This window comes from Kryptolebias marmoratus, linkage group LG7, assembly GCF_001649575.2.
Source record: "Kryptolebias marmoratus isolate JLee-2015 linkage group LG7, ASM164957v2, whole genome shotgun sequence".
Classification (NCBI taxonomy): domain Eukaryota; kingdom Metazoa; phylum Chordata; class Actinopteri; order Cyprinodontiformes; family Rivulidae; genus Kryptolebias; species Kryptolebias marmoratus.
In genome coordinates, this window is record NC_051436.1 from 1,374,164 (window position 1) to 1,395,552 (window position 21,389).

Below are 21,389 nucleotides of genomic sequence, written 5' to 3' on the forward strand. Positions count from 1 at the left end.
AAGAATAAACCCAGATCTAAAGTAATTTATGAGCTCTGTACCTGTTTTTATTTTCTGGATGATTGTTGGTCTTCAACAGGGTCTGCTTGTAGTTCGGACGACTTCTTCTACTGAAACACAACCACAAACACAAACTCTACCTCTGATTCACACCAGCCTATTTCTGAAGATGCTCTGCCTTCATGTCTCGTCACACGTTTGTGTATTTATTCTAAGAACAAACCTGCTGCTGCTTTTTAAACACACTGGTTGTGGTGAAGCATCAACATGATGCTGACGTCTGAACTAAAGCAGCTTCTCTCAGTTTACATTTCTGTAATTTTTATTTAACCAGATGAGTCCTGTTGAGATTACAAGGTCTCTTTTTCACGGGAGCCATGGACAAGAAGGCAACAGCACTGGGTTTGTTAAGTGGTTTTTTATGCTAAAATAAGCTTCTTTTACCTCATTTTACCACTGAGATGTACTGATAGTCGAAGAGGAGCTTTGAAGAAATCTGAACAGTGAGGTGGTTTGGGAGGATTCTCGTGAAGCAAAGCCCAACAAGGAGCTGTTGTGACGAACAAAGGAAAATTTCCAACAGTTCTGACATGAATATTAACCACTGAGGAGGTTCTTTCTTGCAACACGTCTATAAAATATGAGCAGACAGAAAGGTTTCTGTCACAGAAACTTTACCTGCTGTTAAGGTTTGAGCTTCAGAGCTTAAAAACTAAAGTATTTTATAGCTTGGTTACATTTATTTTAAAAGTGGTCAATAAATAAATGCATACCGTAAATTAGGACACGTCTACTATTTATTTTAAGAGTCCGAGCATGTCTGGTGTTGGGGTGGGGGGGTCACTTGATATATTCAAGCTAGTCGGTTTCATTCACAGACTTACACTGAGTTAAGGGTAATTATTAACAATAAGCAATAAAACAAAGAAACCTGATTCCTGATATGGAATACTTTGATTTTTTTTCATTTCACTGTAGGATTAACTGACAGCATCTATGCTACAGGTTTATTGAATTTTTATTTACTTATATTCAATAAGAAGAAACATCTTTAAAAGTAGAGTACAGGAAAAAGAGCCACACCTTTAACTGAAACTCAGTTTATCTTTGGACTTTGACCACGAGTGGACAGGCAGCTGACAGGACAGGCAACACCGACGAGCAAATACGATAATTTATTTGTTCTAAAATGTGTTTTTCTCAAATATTAAAGGTTTGTATTATATTTCAATAAAATATTTACTTTGTTTATATATTATTAAAAACAGCTAATTGAAGAAAAACAATGGTTTCATGTCGCAGTGATCCAATCTAGTTTCGACAACCCAGTTCAGAAAAAAATGTGCTGTTATGTAAAATGTAAATAAAACATAGAATGCAATGATGTGCTAATTTCAGTAATCCTTGATTTATTTGCAGTGGAATTTTGCAAACATATCAAATGTTGAATCTGAAAATTTTTTAACATTTTTAGGTGAAAAAAATTAAATTAAATTTGATGGCAGCTGTTATTGTTCCAGATGTTTTCCTCTGTGCAGCATCTCCTCTTCTTCTCCCATCAGTCTGTAAACATCTGGACCTGAGGAGAGCAGCTGCTGAATGTTGTCCCATTCTGTCTGTAGAGGATTTTAGCTGTTCAACAGTCTTGGATAGGAGTTGTTCTAAAACCGAAAGATACTTTTCTGCATTGATTGAACCTTTACAGATGTGTAAGCTGCCCATGCAAGAGGCACTAATGCACCCCCATACCATCAGAGAGGCAGGCTGGATGGTTTGGACCCATCTGACCTCAGAACAGTTCTCCTCTTTGGTCCAGAAGAGACACATCTGTTCACATCTGGCTTCTTCTTTGCCTGATAGAGCTTTAAGCAGCATTTGTGGATGGCACGGTGAACTGTGTTTACAGACGATGATCTGTGGAAGTGTTCCTGAGCAGAACAGAACCAGAAGATCACAAGTATCCAATATTGACTTTGTCCTCAGAGGTTTCTACAGATTCTTCAGATCTGTTGATGATTTTATATGCTGCAGATGATGGGATGTTCAAAAACGTCCCAATTTAACTTTGAGGAACATTCCAGTCCTCTTAATGACCTGTTGCCAATTAGCGTAATTAGTGACTAGTTTATTTTTTTTCAACTTACTTTTACAACCTTTTTGTTGCCCATGGATAAACTTTAAAGAGATGTGTTACTGCCACAAAATTCACAATTACCTAATTTCTTACATGAAAATGGTACAATTTTTTAGCTTCAACATTTGATAGGTTTACTATGTTCAATTGTGAATAAAAAATAGATTAATGAGATTTGCAAATCATTGTATTCTGGTTTTATTTACATTTTACTGAACATCCCAACTGTTCCTAAACTGAGGTTGTAGTCTTTTATGTTTCTTATTTCAGAAACATTGAACAGTTTTGTTGTTGTTGTTGTTTTCGATCTAGTTGGGACATTTATGACTCTTTTTACACATTTTAATACTTTATACTCTTCTCTCTGAACTTTAACCCTCCAGGATTGTTTCTCTGCCAACAAGATCATCTTTAAAACTTTTGCCCATCACTGCTGCCATGTCTGACCTTGTTCTTGGCTTCCTTCTTCTGATGTTCTCCTGCAAAGGTAACTTCTACAACACAAACATAGATGTATCAGTCTGGTATGTGTTGAAGGACTCTGACTAAAAGCAGTAATCAGTCATTGACCACATCTTTATAATCTTAACATTAGTTCCAAATGTGAAATGTTTTCAAATGTTCTAACCTAACCAGTGGAGTTCTGTCCAAGACAGACAGCAGCTCAAAACAGAAATAAGTAAAATACATACTGTAAACAGAAAATTATCTAAAAAAATACACTTCACATTAATGAGTCAAGCTAGCAGTTTAAAAGGAGAAACCAGAGAAGAGCTTTGCTCAGGAGAATATATCATTGTTTAACTCCAGGAGGTCAAAGCAGATCATCCATCACAGAACATTAAACAGCTGACTTTTCTTTCCCAGCTTCCTCACAGGAAATAGCTCCATCTCTGATCGTTAGAGCAATGGTTGGTGATGACACTGTTTTGCCGTGCCACCTGAAACCTCCCAAAGATGCTACTCAGATGACAGTGGACTGGGGAAAACCTGATCTGGAACCCAGGTTTGTGTTTGTGCGGTATGTTGGGAAGGATCATCTGGTCAACCAGAACCTGGCCTACAGAGGAAGAACTTCACTGTCAGCTGACAAACTGAAGGACGGAGACGTCTCACTGAGACTCTCTGATGTGAGACACTCTGACAATGGAAGATATAGATGCTACATCCCCAAAGAGAAAGAATATTTTGTTGAGCTTCTGGTTGGTAAGTAAATTAACTACCTTATAAAACATGCAGACACATTTTCCCTCCAACTGTTTGCAGACTGATGCTTGATCAGGAGGCTTTGGAATCTGATTTAAACTAAAAAAAATGAAATGGTTTATCTCAAATTTCAATTGAAGGAACATGATATATTTGAGTCAGGGGGACAATACTAATGACCAGAGGCTGTCAGAGCCCGTAAATTGAGTCAATTTGATCGGTCCACTTTCAGTCCTTTCTGAAAGTGGATCAGCTGGCAGAAGAAGTGCTGAGGAAAAGGCTCGGGTGTGGGAGGAGTTCAGTGAGACCTTGGGTAGAGGCTCTTTATTGGCACTGAGAACATTCTGGCAAACCATCAGGCAGCTGGGGTGGGGCAAGCAACGATTTACGAACACTGAATAGCTGCGGTGAGGTGCTGTTGAACTCAGTCAGTGATGTCATTGGATGATGGAAGGAATTCTTCAAAGACATTTTCAATCCCACCAACATGTCTTCCATGGGGAAAGCTGAGTCTGGAGACTCTGAAGTGGGTCTGCCCAACACCGGGGCTGAGGTCATTGAGATAGTTAAAAAGCTTTGCAGCAGCAGGCCTCTGGGGTGGATGAAATCTGCCCTGACTTCCTCAAGGCTTTGGATGTTGGTGGGCTGTCTTGGTTAACACACCTTTGCAACATCCCATGAACATCAGGGTCAGTGCTGCTAGATTAGCAGACTGGGGCGGTGGTTCAACGTTTTAAGAAGGCGGACTGATAGATGTGTTCCAGTCATAGGGGAATCACACTCCTCAACCTCCATGGTAGGTCTATTCAGGCATGCTGGACAAGATTGCACATACAGACAGTTGAAATGAGTTATCTCTGCAGGGTAGCTGGGCTCCCTTAGAGACATGGTGAGATGTCTGGTTATTTGGCAGGGAGTTGGAGTAGAGCTGTTGCTCCTCCACATTGAGAGGAACCAGTTGAGGTGGTTTGTGCAACTGGTAAAGATACCCCCTGAACACCTCCATAGGAAGGTGTTCCAGGCATGTCCAACAGGAAGGAGACCCCTGGGAAGACCCAGGACATGCTGGAGAGACTATGTCCCCCAGGTGGTTTGGCTATGCCTTGGAATCCTCCTGGAAGAGCCTAAAGAGAAGACTGTGGAGAGAAATGTCTGGGCCTCCCTGCTCAAACTGCTGCCCCTGTGACCAGACTCCGGAATCAGCAGCAGATAAGAAGTAGATGGATAACAAAAACTAACAAAACAAACAAACATTTTTTAAACATGTGTGGTTGCACTTCACTTCATACTTGGGTCCTCCGCCAGAGGCCTGGGAGCTTGAGGGTTCTGGTCAGTATTTTAGCTGTTCCTAGGACTACACTCTGCTTGAATGAGATCTCTGAGGTTGTTCCTGGGATCTGTTGGAGCCACTTTTCTCTTCTAGTTTGGGGGTCACAGCACCGAGTGCTCCTATGACCACTGGTACCACTTGACTTTCCACAACTTCTTTATTTCCTCTTTCAGCCCTTGATATTCTGAAGCTTTTTGTGTTCCTTCTTCCTGATGATACATTTGTTTGGGACTGCTACATATATCACCACTGCTTTCTTCTTCACTTCTCCCACCCCCCACCACACACACACATATTAGAACATAATTATTGATGTATTTGTACTCCTGCTTTATCTAAAGAACTGATTTACGGCGGTGATAGGATACCTCTGGCAGTCAATAAGTCTTTGTTGATCATTTTGTCATTTTGTCTTTAGTGATGATCAGTGTTTTTGACTCTGGAGGGATCCTGAACGTTTTAAAGGACAGATTTATGATTTAAAATCCCTCCTCTCCTCAACAGGTTCGGCCTCCTCAGCTGGGATCAGTTTAGCAGGACTTGATGAAGGCAGCAGTGGGGTGGTGTTAGACTGTAAGTCTACAGGCTGGTTTCCAGAACCGCAGCTCCTCTGGTTGGACCGGGAGGGAAACGTCCTCCCTGCTGGACCTCCAGAGACAAGCAGAGGTCCTGATGGTCTGTATTCTGTCAGCAGCAGAGTTACTGTGGAGAAAAGACACAACAACAACTTTACCTGCAGAGTCCAACAGAAGGACATCAACCAGAGCAGAGAGACACATGTACATGTTCCAGGTAGGAGAACTGGCAGCCTTTAAATCTCAAACTGGTCACTTATTGGGATGTTTAACAGTTTTATTATTCACTGGGTTTCAGATGATTTCTTCGTGGTCCGGTCTAACTGCTCTGTTCCTGTCAGCTTAACTGTAGTTTTGTGTTTCATCCTTATTGTTGCTGTCGTTGTTTTTGTCTGGAAATGGAGACAAAGAAAAGTCTGTGAGTGAAATGTTTTTCCTTCATGATTCATATTTAACCTCTGAGATGATTGTTGAGTCATAAATTATTTGTTTTATTATAACTGCACTAATGCAAAACCTTAAAGTTTGTCAACTTCCTCTTTCCACAGCAACAAAGAAACAACCAGACAATGATAATGAAGAGCAACGACAGCTGATGGCAGAAATCAAAGATGGTTTGACTGAAAAAAGGTTTAAACGTGAGGAGGAGTTACTGAAGATCAACACTAAGTATGAGGAAAGTTTGGATCAAACCACTGATGCTTTCATGAAGATAAAAGATGAACTGGAGGAGCTAAAAAAGGAACACTCCGTCCTCAAACAGGAGGAAGACAACATTATTGCAGAGACTGAGAAAAAGATTAAGGAAGTGGAGCATGAAGTTAAAAAAATGAAAGAAGCAGAAATATACAAGAAACTGAAGGAAATCATGACGGAGCAAAAATGGAAACTGGACGAGAAAAATAAAAAACATGAAAAGCTGGAACTGAACACAGATAAAATAATTCAGAGGACGTTGGGAGAGGTTAACAGACTGAAGGAAAGCAAACAGAGAAGAGAGTCAAATAAAGAAACTGAAGAACAACAATTACAGCAGAAAGAAACTAAAGGAAACATTTAACTGAAGAAGTCTCTAAAATACTGTATCTACACTTTAAGATTATCTGGCAGCTCTGAAGCCTTTTATCATTTGACATAAAAACATATTTGACATTTTCAGATCTTACAGGTCCTGTAAATTCTGCATCATTATTCTGTGAGAAAATGAAAGTTTCACCACAGAATCCCAGTTTTTCTCTGATGAACAACATTTCCAACAGGACACCATGAAACAGTTTTAGTGACTTCAGTCCAACAGATGAACAAGTTTATCTGCTGATTAAAACACTTCAGGGACAACATTTGTTTTATTGCAACTAGAAAATGAAGGAATTGATGACAGTTGTAGTAATTACTTAAAAAGATGAACTATTAGTAGTTTTTCCTCAGTGATACTAAAATGAGCCTTTATCTGTATGTTTTGTTATAAAAATGTTTTTGTATTTGTATAAATCAGTGGACCTTCAATGTCTAAACATGTACAAACTGTTTGTTGTCTGTTTTTTCTCTAAATGATCTGAAATGTGGTTCTTGAAGAATAAAGATGGTTCCTGAAACAAACACTGGATAAAGGCAACAAGCTGAGAAGAACTTGTTAGAAATCAAAAGACAAAAATCAATGAAAGATTCAATTATAATCAGTTTCATTTAATGGTGAATTTTATTTTTTACTGTGATTTGTTATTAAATGCTGCCATGGAAGGCGGGCGATCATGTAATTGTCTGTGTTTGTTTGTCTTTTTGTAAAATTTTTCACAAACCACTGAACAGATAATAATGAACCTCTCAGAAAGTAATCACTGGAACAGCCTGATTCAAGATGGCTGCCACAGCTAATCAGCATTAGAAAACAAAGATGGCTGAAACTCAGTCAGATTTACAGATATTGAGCTAAAACCTGGAGTGGTAGTAGCTGAGAGTCATTCACAACTCTGAGCTCCAACAGATCATGTTTATCTTTGTTTCAAACTTGGCTTCCAAGGACGCAGGCGATATGCATTCTTTCAAGGATGCTCCTTTAATTCAGCGGGCGATATGCATTCCTTCAAGGATGTCCCTTTAATTCAGCGGGCGATATGCATTCCTTCAAGGATGCTCCTTTAATTCAGTGGGCGATATGCATTCCTTCAAGGATGCTCCTTTAATTCTAGTTGACTGTTTGATTTGGATGGTTTTAATCTTAGTTGAATGTGATGAAATAAATTCAGGCTTTGGGCCGTTGGTTTGTTTCATGTTGAGCTTCAGTTCCAACAAGAGAAACATGTTCAGAGAAAAGGTCCAACATCGTTCTGACAACACGTTTCATTTAGAAAAACAAAGTTCCACTTCCAGAGAGCCATGCAGTCATACTTATGTTACATTAAGACAACTTTAATGGAGCTGGAGGCAGAAACTCTCCAACCCAGAAGGAACGTTTTGCGTCTTTCTGGTTCAGAACCACCGACTCAGATTTCACACTCAGCTGTGAGACGTCCCAGTTCACACTGAAGGTCATGGCTTGAAGACACCTTCATCATCTGCAAAAAGCAGAGATGAGACCCTGGAGTTCCCAAACCTGAGCCCCTTGAGATCCTGTCCATGAAGACCACAAACCTGGTCAGAGACCAGGGACAGACCAGGTGGAGTCTGATCCCCTGGGGACGAGATCCATTTTGTGACAGGAAGTCAGACACAGATTTGACTTTAAATCATAACAGGAAACAAACATAGATCCTATACTTGAATCCCAGTTCATATTATACAGGGCAGACATCAGACTGCGAGTGTGGCGTTGTGTGGGTAAGCAGTTTGCTGATGTCTGCGTTGTGAATCAAGTGTCCCATGATGGCGGCGGGGTTAGGATATGGGGAGGCATTGCTGGTAATTTCTATGAGATAGATAGATAGATAGAATTAAAAAGTGTAGGCGGTCTAAACTCTGTCTGAAGCCACCGTGTGTCTCAGTTATTTCTAGAACTGCAGTTTCTACCTTCTGCTTCATTAACCTCAAAACTAATTCAAACAGGAAGAGGAAGTTCTGAACTACATTTGACCCATATGTCTGTGTGAAACTCTGAACAGTCAGTCCTGAGCATCAGTCATGGAGGTCACAGCTCTCTGTAAATACAGACTCAGTTTGTAGTTGTTTATTTGTTTGTTTTGCAGCATATTGTGATTTCAGATGTCTTTTCTCTGTTTTTCAGTGATGAATCTGTTTGTCCTGCTGGCTGCACGAGCTGAACACAGCGACACTGCTCACAGCAATGGTGAGTTGGAAAAAGGTTTTCTTTGTTAGCTTCACCAAGGAGGTCATGTTTTCAGTCGTGTTGGTTTCTCCGTCCGTCCATTCTTTACCAAGTTTACTTCAAAACTAATAAATAGGTTTTCATTAAAGTTTCAGGAAAAGTTTGGGTTGTTACAGAAAACAAGCGAATAAATTTTGGCGGTGATGTAGATCGTGATTTTATCCTAAAAGTTTTTATTGACCCAACAGCCTTGGCAGGTGTTTGTGCTCTCCTAGTGCTTCTTGGTTAATTTACTCAAACTTATGATATTCCTGAAAGGTGTTTTTATTTGAACTCCAATTTTTTTATCTCAGCAACAAACAACATTTAGTTTAGAAAGGAATCAGTCAAAAAGATCTGAAGTCATTTTATTAAGTTTATAGTTTTATTCTTTCAGAGTTTTATTGCCTACTTCTAGATAGTTTTAATAAAGTATAAAGTTTCTTATACTTTTTTTCATTCTGTTAATTGAAGTCCTTTTTCATTGAGTCATTGATGGTGTTGATTGTATAACTTTTATAAGGATGTTAAAGACAATTTAATCACTACTGAACAAATGTTTGTTGCTAAATTGTTGCATTGTTTTGATATAAATTACATTAATCTCCTATTATCTATTCTTTTTTTTTTCTTTTATTAGGTTTAGAGCTAACTCAACATAAATTGATTATTTTAACTGCTGAAAAAAATGTTTGTTGTCTGAACATTATTGTAAAGTACTTATTTGTTGTTTTGCTTTTCTTTCTTTTTTTACTTGAATAACATCCATGTTTCCCATTCCTTCTGTTCAGAAGCAGCTTTTCTTGAAATTGTTCCAGACAGACTTCAGTTTGTTGAATATGAGTCTGTCTCTGTACGATGTGAGGTGGTTGATGGGATGAATACATGGAGAGTGAAGAAGAAACTCCATAAAGTAAGTCCAGAAACTTCCTCTGAAACATGTAACACATCAGGACCATCCTGCACAGTTGATCCCATCTTGGAACGACACAGTGGAGAATACTGGTGTGAAAACGATGAAGGAGAAGCGACCAATGCTGTCAACATCTCTGTTACTGGTATGTACACCATATACTGGGTTGTGTTCAGTTTGAGCACCTTTAAAGCTTACATGTAGCAGCCTTCATCCTGAAAGAACAATCAAACTATCATCTTCATGTTTCTCAGCTGGTTTGGTGATCCTGGATATTCCTGCCCGACCAGTGATGGAAGGATCTGACCTGACTCTTTGGTGTCTCAACAAGAAAACTGATCAGGACCACATCAGTGATTTCTACAAAGATGGTGCCCTTCTCAGCACCAGCTATAAAAGTAACTTTACCATCCAAAATGTCTCCAAGTCTGATGAAGGACGCTACAAGTGCAGCATCTCTGGAAAAGGAGATTCTCCAGAAAGCCGTCTGGCTGTTTTCAAACCAGATGAAGGTAACAAAGTTTTATGATTTGTATTTGCATGTTTAATCTTGTTCCCAGTGATTAAGTTCATGTTGAAAAGACATCTGTGGGTTCATAAATTTGAGCTAAATTTGGTGAAAGTTTTGTTGATGATAGCTTAGCTGAGATAACTCACCAGATCAAAATGGACCAGTACAGCTGGGGGGACTCAGTCCAGAGGTCTCTCCCTTTACAAACTCTTCTCAAAAGACACAGAGGACATCAACCGTCTGCAGATCCTACTTCACTGCATCCATGAACCTTCTCTGTGGTCTTCCTCTGTTCCTCCTTCTTGGCAGCTGTATCTTCAACATTCTTTGTCCAATATATCCACTGTCCTTCCTCTTCACGTTAAAAACAAATCACCATTTTAACTTTGTCTACAAAACTGAGCTGTCCCTCTAAGGACTCATGTCTAATCCTGTTGTTTCTGGCTCCTCCTGGTAAAAATCTGAACATCTACATCTTCCATCACCAGCCCACCTACTATCTTCAGTCAGAACCATCGTCACCAAAGCAAACATCACAGCAGGTCTCATCTTGTAAACCTTCCCTTTCACTCAGCAGCCTTTTATACCAGCTTTAAACTAAGATCATCTCATTTTAACTCCCATCTGCTGACCGATACATCAGCAGATAAACCATGGTTTATTAAATCTAAAATCCTTTTTTTCAGGAGTTGATGAAGAAACTCAACATTTACACAGCCATTCCACTAAAATCATCATCCTGCGTTCCATTTTGGTTCTGCTGTTGGTGATTATTGGACTGATTGTCTGCAGGAAACACAAAGGTACAGTTAACTTTCTCCTACAGGATGGAAGGTAATTAGTTCTACAGAGCAGAGGAAGTCAGGGAAATATTGTGATTTTATTAAAAAAAAAGTGATCATTTGTGTAGAACTTGTTTCTATTTGTGTTTTTAAGACCAAAACAGACTGACTTTTTAAGAAACAGTTGTATTCAGTAACTGTAAAAATGACCCAACAAGTCCATTAAATCATACAGGTTTATGCAGCTTTAATCCATACGGAGGTCTAAAACATGTCTAAACTGAGTTTTAGACTCAGATCATCTTAGTTACAGCCATTTTTTAGTTCTTAACATCACTTTGCTATGACGGCCATCTTTAATTGTGTTAGCAATCATTTGTAGATATATCTACAATAGTTACTTTCTGAAAGTTTAAATAAAAGTCATCCAGTGGGTCATGAGATATTTTGTTAACAGTCAAACAAACACAGAGACACTCAGATGGAGACAAAATCATTATCACTCACCTTTCTCCTTCAGGAAACCAGCAATAATAACTATGGGATGTTTTGTTTTGGCTAATGAAGGTGGATCAAAGCCCCACAGGACTTCATGCTAACAGTGCTGTGTGTAGAAGGAAGTTTTGATGGAAAAAATGTTTTTTTCTTTACTTATTTTATTTTACTGCAGCCTTGTCACTGATCCAAACCATGTAACTTGAGCTGTTGGCCAAATACTAAGAAAGATGAACTGTGAAGTCTTTTCCTTATGAATGTTGAAAAAGTTCAACAAAACTGTTTTATTTCCTTTTTTATTCTCAGGTTGAGTTCCTGCAGATGTTCCTGTGATTTACACTGTGGTTAAAAACAAGAAGAAAGGTATGTCGCCCGCTGCTTTGCTCACTAAAGTTTTAAACTCAGATCTTATCTGATCTGTTGGTTCTCAGAGGATGTGTTTGGGATGACTCTCAGCTACTACCACACCAAATCTTAGCTCAGTATCAGTAAAATTAACTGAGTTGAAGCCATTTCTGTTTTAAGGTTGACTTGCTGTAGCAGCCATCTTGAAACAGTCTCAAAGTTAATCAGTTGTAGACGTCCTGCCTTTCAAGATGGTGGACGACAGTAAAAATAAATTGACCGTTTTGAACAGCATGAGTTTAAAGTGTAACCACAGAGACGTTAGCTTAGCGTTGTGTTTATTTTCACACATGAGCTCACTGAAATATTTTCAGAGATACATCTGTGGCGCCTCGAGGGGAAATTTGATCTTCTCAGTTAAAAACCACACAGTAAAACCACGAGCTGCAACAAAAGTCCTTTCAGTGGGTTTATTTAGACAACGGCACAAGTCACAATAAAGTTAGGTATAAAAATAAAGCTGCTGCTGTTTGACATGTAACTTCTGAACCATTTTCCCTCAAAACTTGATTTTTTACTGATAAAACATCCAGAAGATCACAACAAAAACTGCATCCAGTCCAATAAATGAAGAGCTGCTGGTTATTAAATGTAAAGTTGTGGAACAATAATCCAAATTCAACATGAATGTAACTGATGAATATTTTTTTTTCCCTCAGAGCCACAAGTTTCCTCAGCCGGAGCCACAGAGGAGGATTGTGTCTATTCTCTAATCAACTAAAACAAGACAGAAAAGGATAAATGAGAAGAAAAGAAGAATATTTTCTGTCCTGGAAGACTCTGATCCTCAGCCTTGTGTCTACTTCCTGTCCCACCAACCTCGTAGCTTTGGGGGCGGAGCCTCCAGTGTGGCAGCTCCGCCCTCTGGACCTCTCTCCCATCTCCCAACGAGACAGAACTGGACTCTTTCTAGACCCTCCTCTAAACTCATCTCTTCAATAAGGCGTTCAACTCTCCACTTTGTTTTAAAGATTCTTTTGTTGTAACACGTCCTCAGGTTTCTTGAAAAGTACTTTATAATGTCATTATTATTAACGTTGTACTTGGACTAATCAGTTTCCATTTATTGTCATTTTCTTTTAACTTTTTTGCTCCATATGCATAATAAATGTAAGAATAAACCCAGATCTAAAGTAATTTATGAGCTCTGTATCTGTTTTTATTTTCTGGATGATTGTTGGTCTTCAACAGGGTCTGCTTGTAGTTCGGACAACTTCTTCTGCTGAAACACAACCACAAACACAAACTCTACCTCTGATTCACACCAGCCTATTTCTGAAGATGCTCTGCCTTCATGTCTCGTCACACGTTTGTGTATTTATTCTAAGAACAAACCTGCTGCTGCTTTTTAAACACACTGGTTGTGGTGAAGCATCAACATGATGCTGACGTCTGAACTAAAGCAGCTTCTCTCAGTTTACTCATCCTTCCTGAACACTGACATGAAAGCTTTTTAAAGCTTTTTAAACACCTGATATATTCAAGCCAGAGTCTGTTTCTTTTACTGACTTACGCTGAGTTAAGGGTAATTATTAACAATAAGCAATAAAACAAAAAGAAGTCTGAATCCTGATATGGAACAGTGTGATTTTTATTTATTTCACTGTAGGATTTACTGACAGCATCTATGCTACAGGTTTATTGAGTTTTTATTACCAATATTCAATAAGAAGAAACATCTTTTGAAAGTAGAGTACAGGAAAAAGAGCCACACCTTTAACTGAAACTCAGTTTATCTTTGGACTTTGACCACGAGCGGACAGGCAGCTGACAGGACAGGTTCTCTCAGTTTACAAGAATTGATATGTTAAATTGAGCTTCCTTGACCTCTTTTTACTTCTGAGATGTACACACACAGAGACAAGTATGTTTGTTTTTCTATGCTTATGAGGACCATGCATTGACTTCCATCCATCCATTCATTTTTGTAGCCTTACCTTGACCCTTTGGTTAAACCTAACCATTACTAGTACTTGCCTAACCTTAACCCTAACCTACACTTAATTCACACCATAGCCTAAACCTAACCCCTATTTAAAAAAGTGACATTTAAACATATGAGGGGCCTAAATGTAGCAGTGGGTCCTGATAAGTTGGTGTGTATCAAAGAAATGGTCCTTAAAAATGAACAAAAAAAAAAAAGGTAAACTTTTCACAACGTTTCCTGTTAGTATTCAGTTTAGGAATGAAATTCAGCAGCAGGATTACCATTCTCCGTTTTCTGATATGATGATCCATGGTGATCTGACATCTCCATGGCAACCACATTTTCTACAAATGAAGGTAAAATAGATCAAATGGACATGTTTTTGTTTAAATTTCTCTTACGTTCTGCTTAAATCTATCTCTACTTCTCTGAGTTAGTTTGTGAAACATTTTGCAAATATTATAGCATGTTGAGATAAATGTTTTTATTCCCAAATTAGTTTTATGTAATAAAAATAAACTAAAATGTCTTCTTTTATTTTAGGGAGCTTAAAAAATGCCACTAACCTTTTTTTCTGCATCACACGTCATGTAAATATACACTAACACTTTCAAATTGTATTTGGTGTTTCTTAGTTTTATAATTTGGGTTGTTCTTTAAAAGGAAACAACAAACCTAAAATTTCAAAGTGAGGCGTGACTCATGATGCTGTATTTGTAATGGAATCTTTGTCACAGAAGCAGGAAATTGTGGCTGCTGTGACAGAGTTGTGATGTAACCACTTTTCAGGTCAACATTTAGCCTTCGGGCAAAATGGAGATCACAACTCTGTGCGCTGTTGTTGGTGAGTACTGAATTTTTTCTCAAAAAGTGTTTAATCTGGGTTTCAAAAAGTAATAAAATTGGATAAGTTTTACATTTAGCACAGACTGTAACCAGAAAAACTGCATTTTTCTGCAACACTGCAGCATGAATGCTGAGAGCTGAAAGGCTCCTGAAATGTGTTGAGGAACTAAGTTGTTAAATTTAAACAAGCAAAACAGCAGCCACAGGCTAAAAGTATTCAACTTTAACTGAATCCTAATATTAGCCACACCATAAACAAACGCTAAAATAAACAAAACTGTACCTGATTCCAAAAATAAGCAAAATTGTACCTAAAAGCTAAAGCCAGCAAAAGAGTAGTCAAAAGCTAAGATTTGCAAAACTGTAGCTAAAAGCTAAAATGCCCCTACTGTAGACAAAACCTGAAAAACAAAATCTTAAAAGCTAAAATTACCATAGCAGGGGCTAACATCTGCAGAACACAAGCTAAAAGCAGCAGAACTGTGGTTAAAAACTAGCGTTAACATGACAGTAGGTAAAAGCTAAGATTAGCAAAATAAATGCTAAAATTACGAAAGAATTGAAAGTTTAAAGCAAAAAGCATGTTCAAATTGGAAGAGCATAGAAAAGTAAGCTAAAATAATCTAAACACTAGCTAAAATTTGCAAAATTGTTGCTAAAAGTACCAAAAGATATACTATTGCTAAAACTAGCATAACAATAGGTAAAAAAAAACTGAAGCTAAAAGGAGAAGAATGTAGCTACAAGTAGTAAAAAAGTTGCTAAAAGTAGCAAAACAATATTAAAAACTAGCAGAATAGTAACTAAAAACTAAAAGTTAAATAAGAAAACAAAACTGGAGCCGATACTTCTTCTTTACTTACACAAATGTTTCTTTTCTTACAGCTTCACTTGGATTATTTCCCAACAGATCCCAGTTCTTCCAGTATGAATCCGTCTCTTTCAGTATGAACTGTGGACAGCAGGGAGACACTTCTGGGTGGAGAGTCAAAAGGAACACATCCAGACGAACAAATCAAGATTGTCCTTCATCCTGGGACAGAAAATCTAAATTTTATTGCTACTTTGACTGTCTTTATGAAGCAGACTCTGGAGTTTATTGGTGTGAATCTGAGGCAGAAAAGTGCATCAATGCCATCAACATCACTGTGACAGGTTAGTTGTGAAAAACACAGTTTGTTCTCCTGTTAATGGTGAACATATGGTACAAAATGGTTTTTAGGATTGGTCCTCTCCTTTCAGCGCTGCCTAACACACACACAATGGTCATCTGTGGTAATGTGAAGATTTATTGCAGAACATAACAAAGCACCACTCATCAGTACATGCCTCCTAGTTACAGCACCACTTCAAACACAGCCTGATCAAGTGTTAATGGCAGATAACGCATGGAACAAAAAACCTGTAGTTTGGCTGAAGGCAGTCACTGAGATAGTGAAGCACCATGCAGGATGTTGTAAAGAAAGAGTCCAATACCTGTGTCTGGATGGCCGGCATAGGTGTCATGTGATTCTATAACACACATGATTATTTATACTTGGTGTGGTCTGTCTTAGTCAACAGGAACCTTGACTATGTCTATGAATGGCCTCATGTACCCATTGGTTTTACCATCAGACCACTGAAACATCTGTATGCCCCACATGCTGGGAAGTTGCACAAAACAACCACCTGCAAATCTACAATGTGGGTCAAACTCCATCAAGTTCTGGTAATGATGTTTAATACATCTACGAGGCATCCTCTGTGTTTGCTGACCTTCACTCACTGTTTGACTCAGTCATTCCAATCACAAGGCCACATTTTGACTTTTAAACTCGTTCAAGGTCTGTGCAGATCTTACTTGATTCAGTTAATTGTTCCACAGAGTGGGATAAGCCACCACAAAGGCGCTATCACCTTAGTTTAAAATGGTATTTATAATATTTATTATATAAGGGATGTCTTCTTTATTCAGCTGGCGCATTAATCCTTGAGATTCCTGCTCTTCCTGTGATGGAGGGAGAAGCTGTGACTCTGCAATGTAGAACCATGATGGCACTGGCAGAAACTCTCATCACTGAGTTTTATAAGGATGAGGTCCTCATCGGAAGCAGCTCAACAGGAAACATAACTCTTCATAGTGTTACAAAACTTGATGAAGGCCTCTACAAGTGTAACATACCTGGAATTGGAGAATCACCAAAGAGCTGGCTGTCTGTGAGAGGTAAGTGGACTGTTATCTTTATCCAAACTTTTATTTTATTTTATTTTATTTTATTTCAGTTTGAGAATGTGTCATGTGGAAAATTAAGATTCACTCATAAGATTCATTGATGAAATATCCTCACTAGGTGTAATGCATATATGTTGACAGTTTGACAAGGGTCATATTGTTGTTAAAATATATTGTCTTTCAATCTTAAGTTAGACAGATCTGCTGCTTGGATCTTTTTTTATTCCTGGCATGTTCTGCTTGACATTGCTTTGTAATAAATTTAGTCATTAAGATGGGTCATTCAATCTTGCACTGAGCTGAGCTAAAAACATACGACTATAGCAGAAAAAAGCCTCCCATATAAAAAAAAAAGGGTTAGGCTTTGTATTCTTTACAAATTGCTCCTTGTGTGTTTAAATTAAAGTTGTCACCAGTTTGAGCAGTAATGGAAGCATTGTTTATGCACAAGCTGAGCTGTTTCTGAGTTGTGGTTTTTCTGCTTTGAAGCAGGACTTCCTGAGTTACTGCACTCTGCCCCTGCACACATCATACTTCCTGTGATGTCCACCATCGTCTTACTCATCTTACTGATGCTGCTCTGTTTGTGGAGAAACTACAAAGGTCAGCTGGTTTTTTGTTCAACTCAGTTTATTTATTTAGTGCCAAGTCACAACAAAAGTCGTCTCAGGTCTCTGCTCAAAAACAGTCCCATACATTATAAAGAGCCAATTAGTAAAAGTTATCTATCAAAAGAAGCTAGCAGATTGTGTTGTATTTTCACTTTGTTGCAGTTTCTCATCCTGAGCAGCACATTGGCAACAGTGGAAAGGAAAAACTCCTACAACTGTTTCTATAAGACAAAATAAATCAATATGATGATCAGTTTTCAGATCAATAACTAACAGACTTAGAAGAGAGAGATCTGATGTTCAGTAATGCACATTTAATGGTTTTATTCTTCTGTTGCCTCAGATTGTGCATAATATCATTTTTAGGTTTTGACCAAAACAGTCATTTCTCAAAATAAGCTGATTTTAGATAAACCACTGGCATAAAAGGCAGGGGGTGATATGCATTTTTTCAAGGAATGCTAGGTTCTTCATTATTTGCTGTTATTGATGTTTATGTTATATTTTACAACTGAAATATATATTTGCATAAATCAAAAGGACTTCCTATGAAGATTTGCTTTTGTGTTAGCTCCATTAAAATGACTTACATGTATGAGTGATACACAAATCATTTTATGGATCCAAAACTGTTCCTGCTTTCCAAATGTTACTCAAAGTTATCTTGTTTTGTTCTGCAGATAATTTTAACTCTACAGTTGTGCTGTACACTGAAATCACCTGCAAACAGAAGTGTAAAACAAAAGGTATACTTTCTTGCTTGCACACACACACACACACACACAAGTTTGTATTTGTACCATTATTAGGACTGTGTATTGACCTGCATTCATTTTCATTCATTTCTGTAGCCTAACCCTGACCCTTAACCTAAACCTAACCATTACCAGCACTAGTCTATCCCTAACCCTAACCTAAACTCAATTCACACCTTAGCCCTAAACCTAACCCAAAAATGGCGGCAGCCAGCGCTTTGGTCCCCAAAAGGACTAGAGGTCCTGATAAGGTAGGTGTGTACACCAGAAATAGTCCTAAAAAGGTACCATAAACCAGAACACACACACACACACACACACACACACACACGCACACACACAGAAACGCTGAGGTTGCTCAAACCAACATCTTGAGTCACTGGAAACATTTTTTATCAAAGATCAGATTACTATTGGAAAATAAGCAGTTTGTTTGCAATGTTCTTAAAATTAAATGTTCAAAATGAAAAATGCAATACTGCATATTTAAAACTGGACTATAGTAAATTTTCTAAATATACACCTCTAACAATGTCTCCATCTGGGTTGAATAAAAAACAAAATGATATGACACAATCTACACAACAAAAAATTAAATCTAAGGTAGAATTACAGCAAATTAAAAATAAAATCTAATGTCTGTTAAACCTACAGATGTTCTGTTTCTGTTTGTCAGGTCAACTTGATACAAGGCGTTCATCTTCATTTTCCTCTGTGGTTTCATACAGACCTGTCTTCACATCTGCACAGGTTTGGGTTTATAAAGCCGACAGAAGACACAAAGGAAAGACTTGATGAAATTAACAGTTTCTTCTTAACTAAACAACTTGTGCCTCACCTGTCGAAAAAAACAAACCAAAGACTGCTTTGGATTACAGGTTAAAGATTGTTATAAGAGAATTAACACTGTCTCATGAATGTAAACTTTAATGTTGTAAACGTCCTTTTTAGTGTATGTACAGAGACAATCTGAATTTTGAAGTCACCCCCTGCTGGGGGTAAAAATCTTTTTGACTAAATTAAACTTTTTATTGTTTTAACACAAAAATAAACTGGTATTAGTATTAGATCCATTTAATTTACCTGGTTCAGACAGCAGGGGGCGTACATGAGTCTTAGCAGTACTGATTGGTTTTTATTAGCAGGAGGTGTCGAGCAGCACATCACTAGTGCTTGAAGAGAAGAGCAGACATGCATCGGTGAGTAAGAACCTCAGTTCTAAGGAAATAAATTTATTAATCTGCTTGAAATAATTCTAGAGCTGAGATCTTAAAGGGATTAGGTTTGTATCAGTTTGGAAAGTAAAATAGGAGTTTATTTAAAATAAAATGTTAATGGAGATTTGACCATCAGATAGTTCAGGTTTTAGTTTCATGCATTGAAATGCTGTTTTTTTTCCTGTGGTGAATCACCTGTTTGATTTTAAAATATTTTAATAGTTTGGTAAATGTTTAAACTGATCTATTTACCAGTTGGTAAACAGAAGGGTAGGACATCTTGTGAATTAATTTCTTCATTAAGATTGAATTAACACAATTCTTTTTTTTTTTTTTACTTTGTTTGCAAGGTTTTCAACCTACTGGTGCTACTGATGATGAATCTGCTGCATATATCACCCAGTTAGTTAACAAAGGATGATGAAAGAGTTGAACCCCTGTCTACTTGACAAACCCTCCTTATTTTTTGTTTGTTTGTGAAACTATGCAACATTATTCTTCTTGGTGTAGTAATTTTTGAAACTACATTATATTACATAAAATATTTAATAACTGTTTTCATGCCTTAAAATATAAACATGGTTGTGCATAAAGATGAACAAAGAAAAAGAACTAGTAACAGTTATTTTTCACACAACTAAAGATTTTACAACTAGATACTGCTCAACATAAACCAACTAAACCAAACAAGAAGAATAATGCTGATGAATTTAGACAGAAACAAAATATAAACATGTTGAAATATATATTTCTGAGATTATAATAAAACTTTAATTTGGTTTCGATAAAAAGTTTTTGAAGAAACCCAGGCATGACTACAAACCTCCAGCAGGGGGCAACCTCAATAAACATTTTGTATTCTCTTGTTTTCAGTGTTGTGCTTATAATACATAAAAAAAAATCAACCTACACTGCAAATGCTTGTTCCTTTTTTAGATAAATTACTTTTATTTCAATCTTGCAATTTAAATAATTACAATGGGTTAAAAAGAATAAAATGTTCACATCTGGAGTCTTGAAGTTTGTCATAAATGACATAAAATGCAGCCTTTTACATGAAAGAAAAGAGGTAATTAAATCTTAAAGGCACTCATTTCAAACCATGAAATCCAACATACAAGGTTATCCTGACCTTCATCAAATGGTGCAGTTTAAAGAGTTTACTTCAGTAGTAGCTTTAAATATACATAAACATAAAACATTTAAAAATGAAGACTGAAAGTACAAAAACAAAATTGAAAAAATCAAAAAGTCTTCAAAATGGTGTCAAAGTATTAACAGATCAAAAGTGGTTTCTTATATTTTCTTACCACAGATTTCAAACACAAAGAAGAACAAAAATGCAAACATTAACAGTGGTCTAAATCACACAAATATTTATTCAAATAAACTAGTAAAACTTATTGATTTATAATGTTTGGTTTTTAAGGGAAAAGTAACTTGTTAAAATGAAAATTCAGGTTAAATTTCTGCCTCAGTTTTAGGTTGTTTCCTCTTCAGATGCCTCCTGTGTTTCTTCTCGTTTTGTTGGAACCAGAAGTTCGATTCCAGATGTCTTTAAGTCTTGTAGAACATCTGCTTCTGCTTGGATCTTATTCAAATAAAGACAGGAAGAATGATTTAAAGCATTCATTTGGTGTCTGATACCAGGACTTGGTGAGAAATACTAAAAGTAAAAATTTAAACCTGGTTCTGTTTGCTCTCCAGCTTCTTCTTCAGGATTTCCACCTCTTCCTCAACCTCCGCCTGCAGTTGCTGCTCATCCTGGATCTTTAGTTTAAACTGAAATATAAAACCAAAAAGATAATTTAAAACAAAAATGGAATAAAACCGATTTGTTTATTGTTTAGGTTTTTACCTCCTGCTTGTATCTGTCTTTCAGTTGAGCCAGCTGTGTCTGCAGCTGCTGGTTTTTCTCTGTCAGATGCTCAGAGAGAATCCTGCTCTCCTGAAGCTAACAAATAGAGAAACGTTTTACAAATATTATGACAGAAAGGGAAGAATAATGGTTGAATAGTAACAAGGGTTCTGCAATCAGGAAGTCCCCAATGTTACCCTATAAGTACCTTGTATGTGACTCAGTAAATACTCTATATGTCAGTCTATAAATGAAAGCTTCAGAAGTAAAAGCATAAAGATGTAGAGTTACCTCTTTCTGTAGCTTCC

At 37.4% G+C, this 21,389-nt stretch overlaps 3 protein-coding genes across 3 annotated transcripts in view; all 3 read left to right on the forward strand.

The window, feature by feature from the left end:
- The window catches only part of LOC108246189 (myelin-oligodendrocyte glycoprotein), a 19,274-nt gene extending 13,339 nt beyond the window's left edge, over positions 1–5,935 (forward strand). Inside the window, exons 2-7 of the mRNA XM_037976506.1 lie at positions 2,518–2,621; positions 3,002–3,340; positions 5,175–5,243; positions 5,365–5,462; positions 5,544–5,663; positions 5,794–5,935. Of these exons, the coding sequence (XP_037832434.1) occupies positions 2,573–2,621; positions 3,002–3,340; positions 5,175–5,243; positions 5,365–5,462; positions 5,544–5,591 (603 nt within the window). The 5' untranslated portion in view covers positions 2,518–2,572 and the 3' untranslated portion in view covers positions 5,592–5,663; positions 5,794–5,935. The remainder of the gene's footprint in view (positions 1–2,517; positions 2,622–3,001; positions 3,341–5,174; positions 5,244–5,364; positions 5,463–5,543; positions 5,664–5,793) is intronic.
- A 2,467-nt stretch (positions 5,936–8,402) lies between these two features.
- Positions 8,403–12,835, forward strand: LOC112451253 (Fc receptor-like protein 3). The gene is made up of 5 exons (XM_037976510.1): positions 8,403–9,604; positions 9,714–9,971; positions 10,657–10,773; positions 11,554–11,610; positions 12,312–12,835. The coding sequence occupies exons 1-4, from the start codon at positions 9,424–9,426 to the stop codon at positions 11,556–11,558; spliced, it is 561 nt and encodes a 186-aa protein (XP_037832438.1). The 5' UTR covers positions 8,403–9,423; the 3' UTR covers positions 11,559–11,610; positions 12,312–12,835.
- Positions 12,836–14,392: 1,557 nt separating this feature from the next.
- On the forward strand, positions 14,393–20,089 carry LOC108246203 (low affinity immunoglobulin gamma Fc region receptor II-a). Its single transcript, XM_025009959.2, has 6 exons — positions 14,393–14,423; positions 15,311–15,580; positions 16,383–16,631; positions 17,130–17,243; positions 17,932–17,997; positions 18,683–20,089. The coding sequence occupies exons 1-6, from the start codon at positions 14,393–14,395 to the stop codon at positions 18,799–18,801; spliced, it is 849 nt and encodes a 282-aa protein (XP_024865727.1). The 3' UTR covers positions 18,802–20,089.
- The last annotated feature ends 1,300 nt before the right edge of the window (positions 20,090–21,389 follow it).

What these genes read in the sequence shown, in the direction of transcription:
- LOC112451253 (XM_037976510.1), top strand. Translation starts at nt 9,424, where the DNA reads ATGAATACATGGAGAGTGAAGAAGAAACTCCATAAAGTAAGTCCAGAA. An exon ending in TGTCAACATCTCTGTTACTG is followed by an intron (nt 9,605 to 9,713) that starts GTATGTACACCA and finishes CATGTTTCTCAG; the next exon opens with CTGGTTTGGTGATCCTGGAT. An exon ending in TGTTTTCAAACCAGATGAAG is followed by an intron (nt 9,972 to 10,656) that starts GTAACAAAGTTT and finishes CCTTTTTTTCAG; the next exon opens with GAGTTGATGAAGAAACTCAA.
- LOC108246203 (XM_025009959.2), top strand. Translation starts at nt 14,393, where the DNA reads ATGGAGATCACAACTCTGTGCGCTGTTGTTG. An exon ending in AACTCTGTGCGCTGTTGTTG is followed by an intron (nt 14,424 to 15,310) that starts GTGAGTACTGAA and finishes CTTTTCTTACAG; the next exon opens with CTTCACTTGGATTATTTCCC. An exon ending in CATCAACATCACTGTGACAG is followed by an intron (nt 15,581 to 16,382) that starts GTTAGTTGTGAA and finishes TTCTTTATTCAG; the next exon opens with CTGGCGCATTAATCCTTGAG.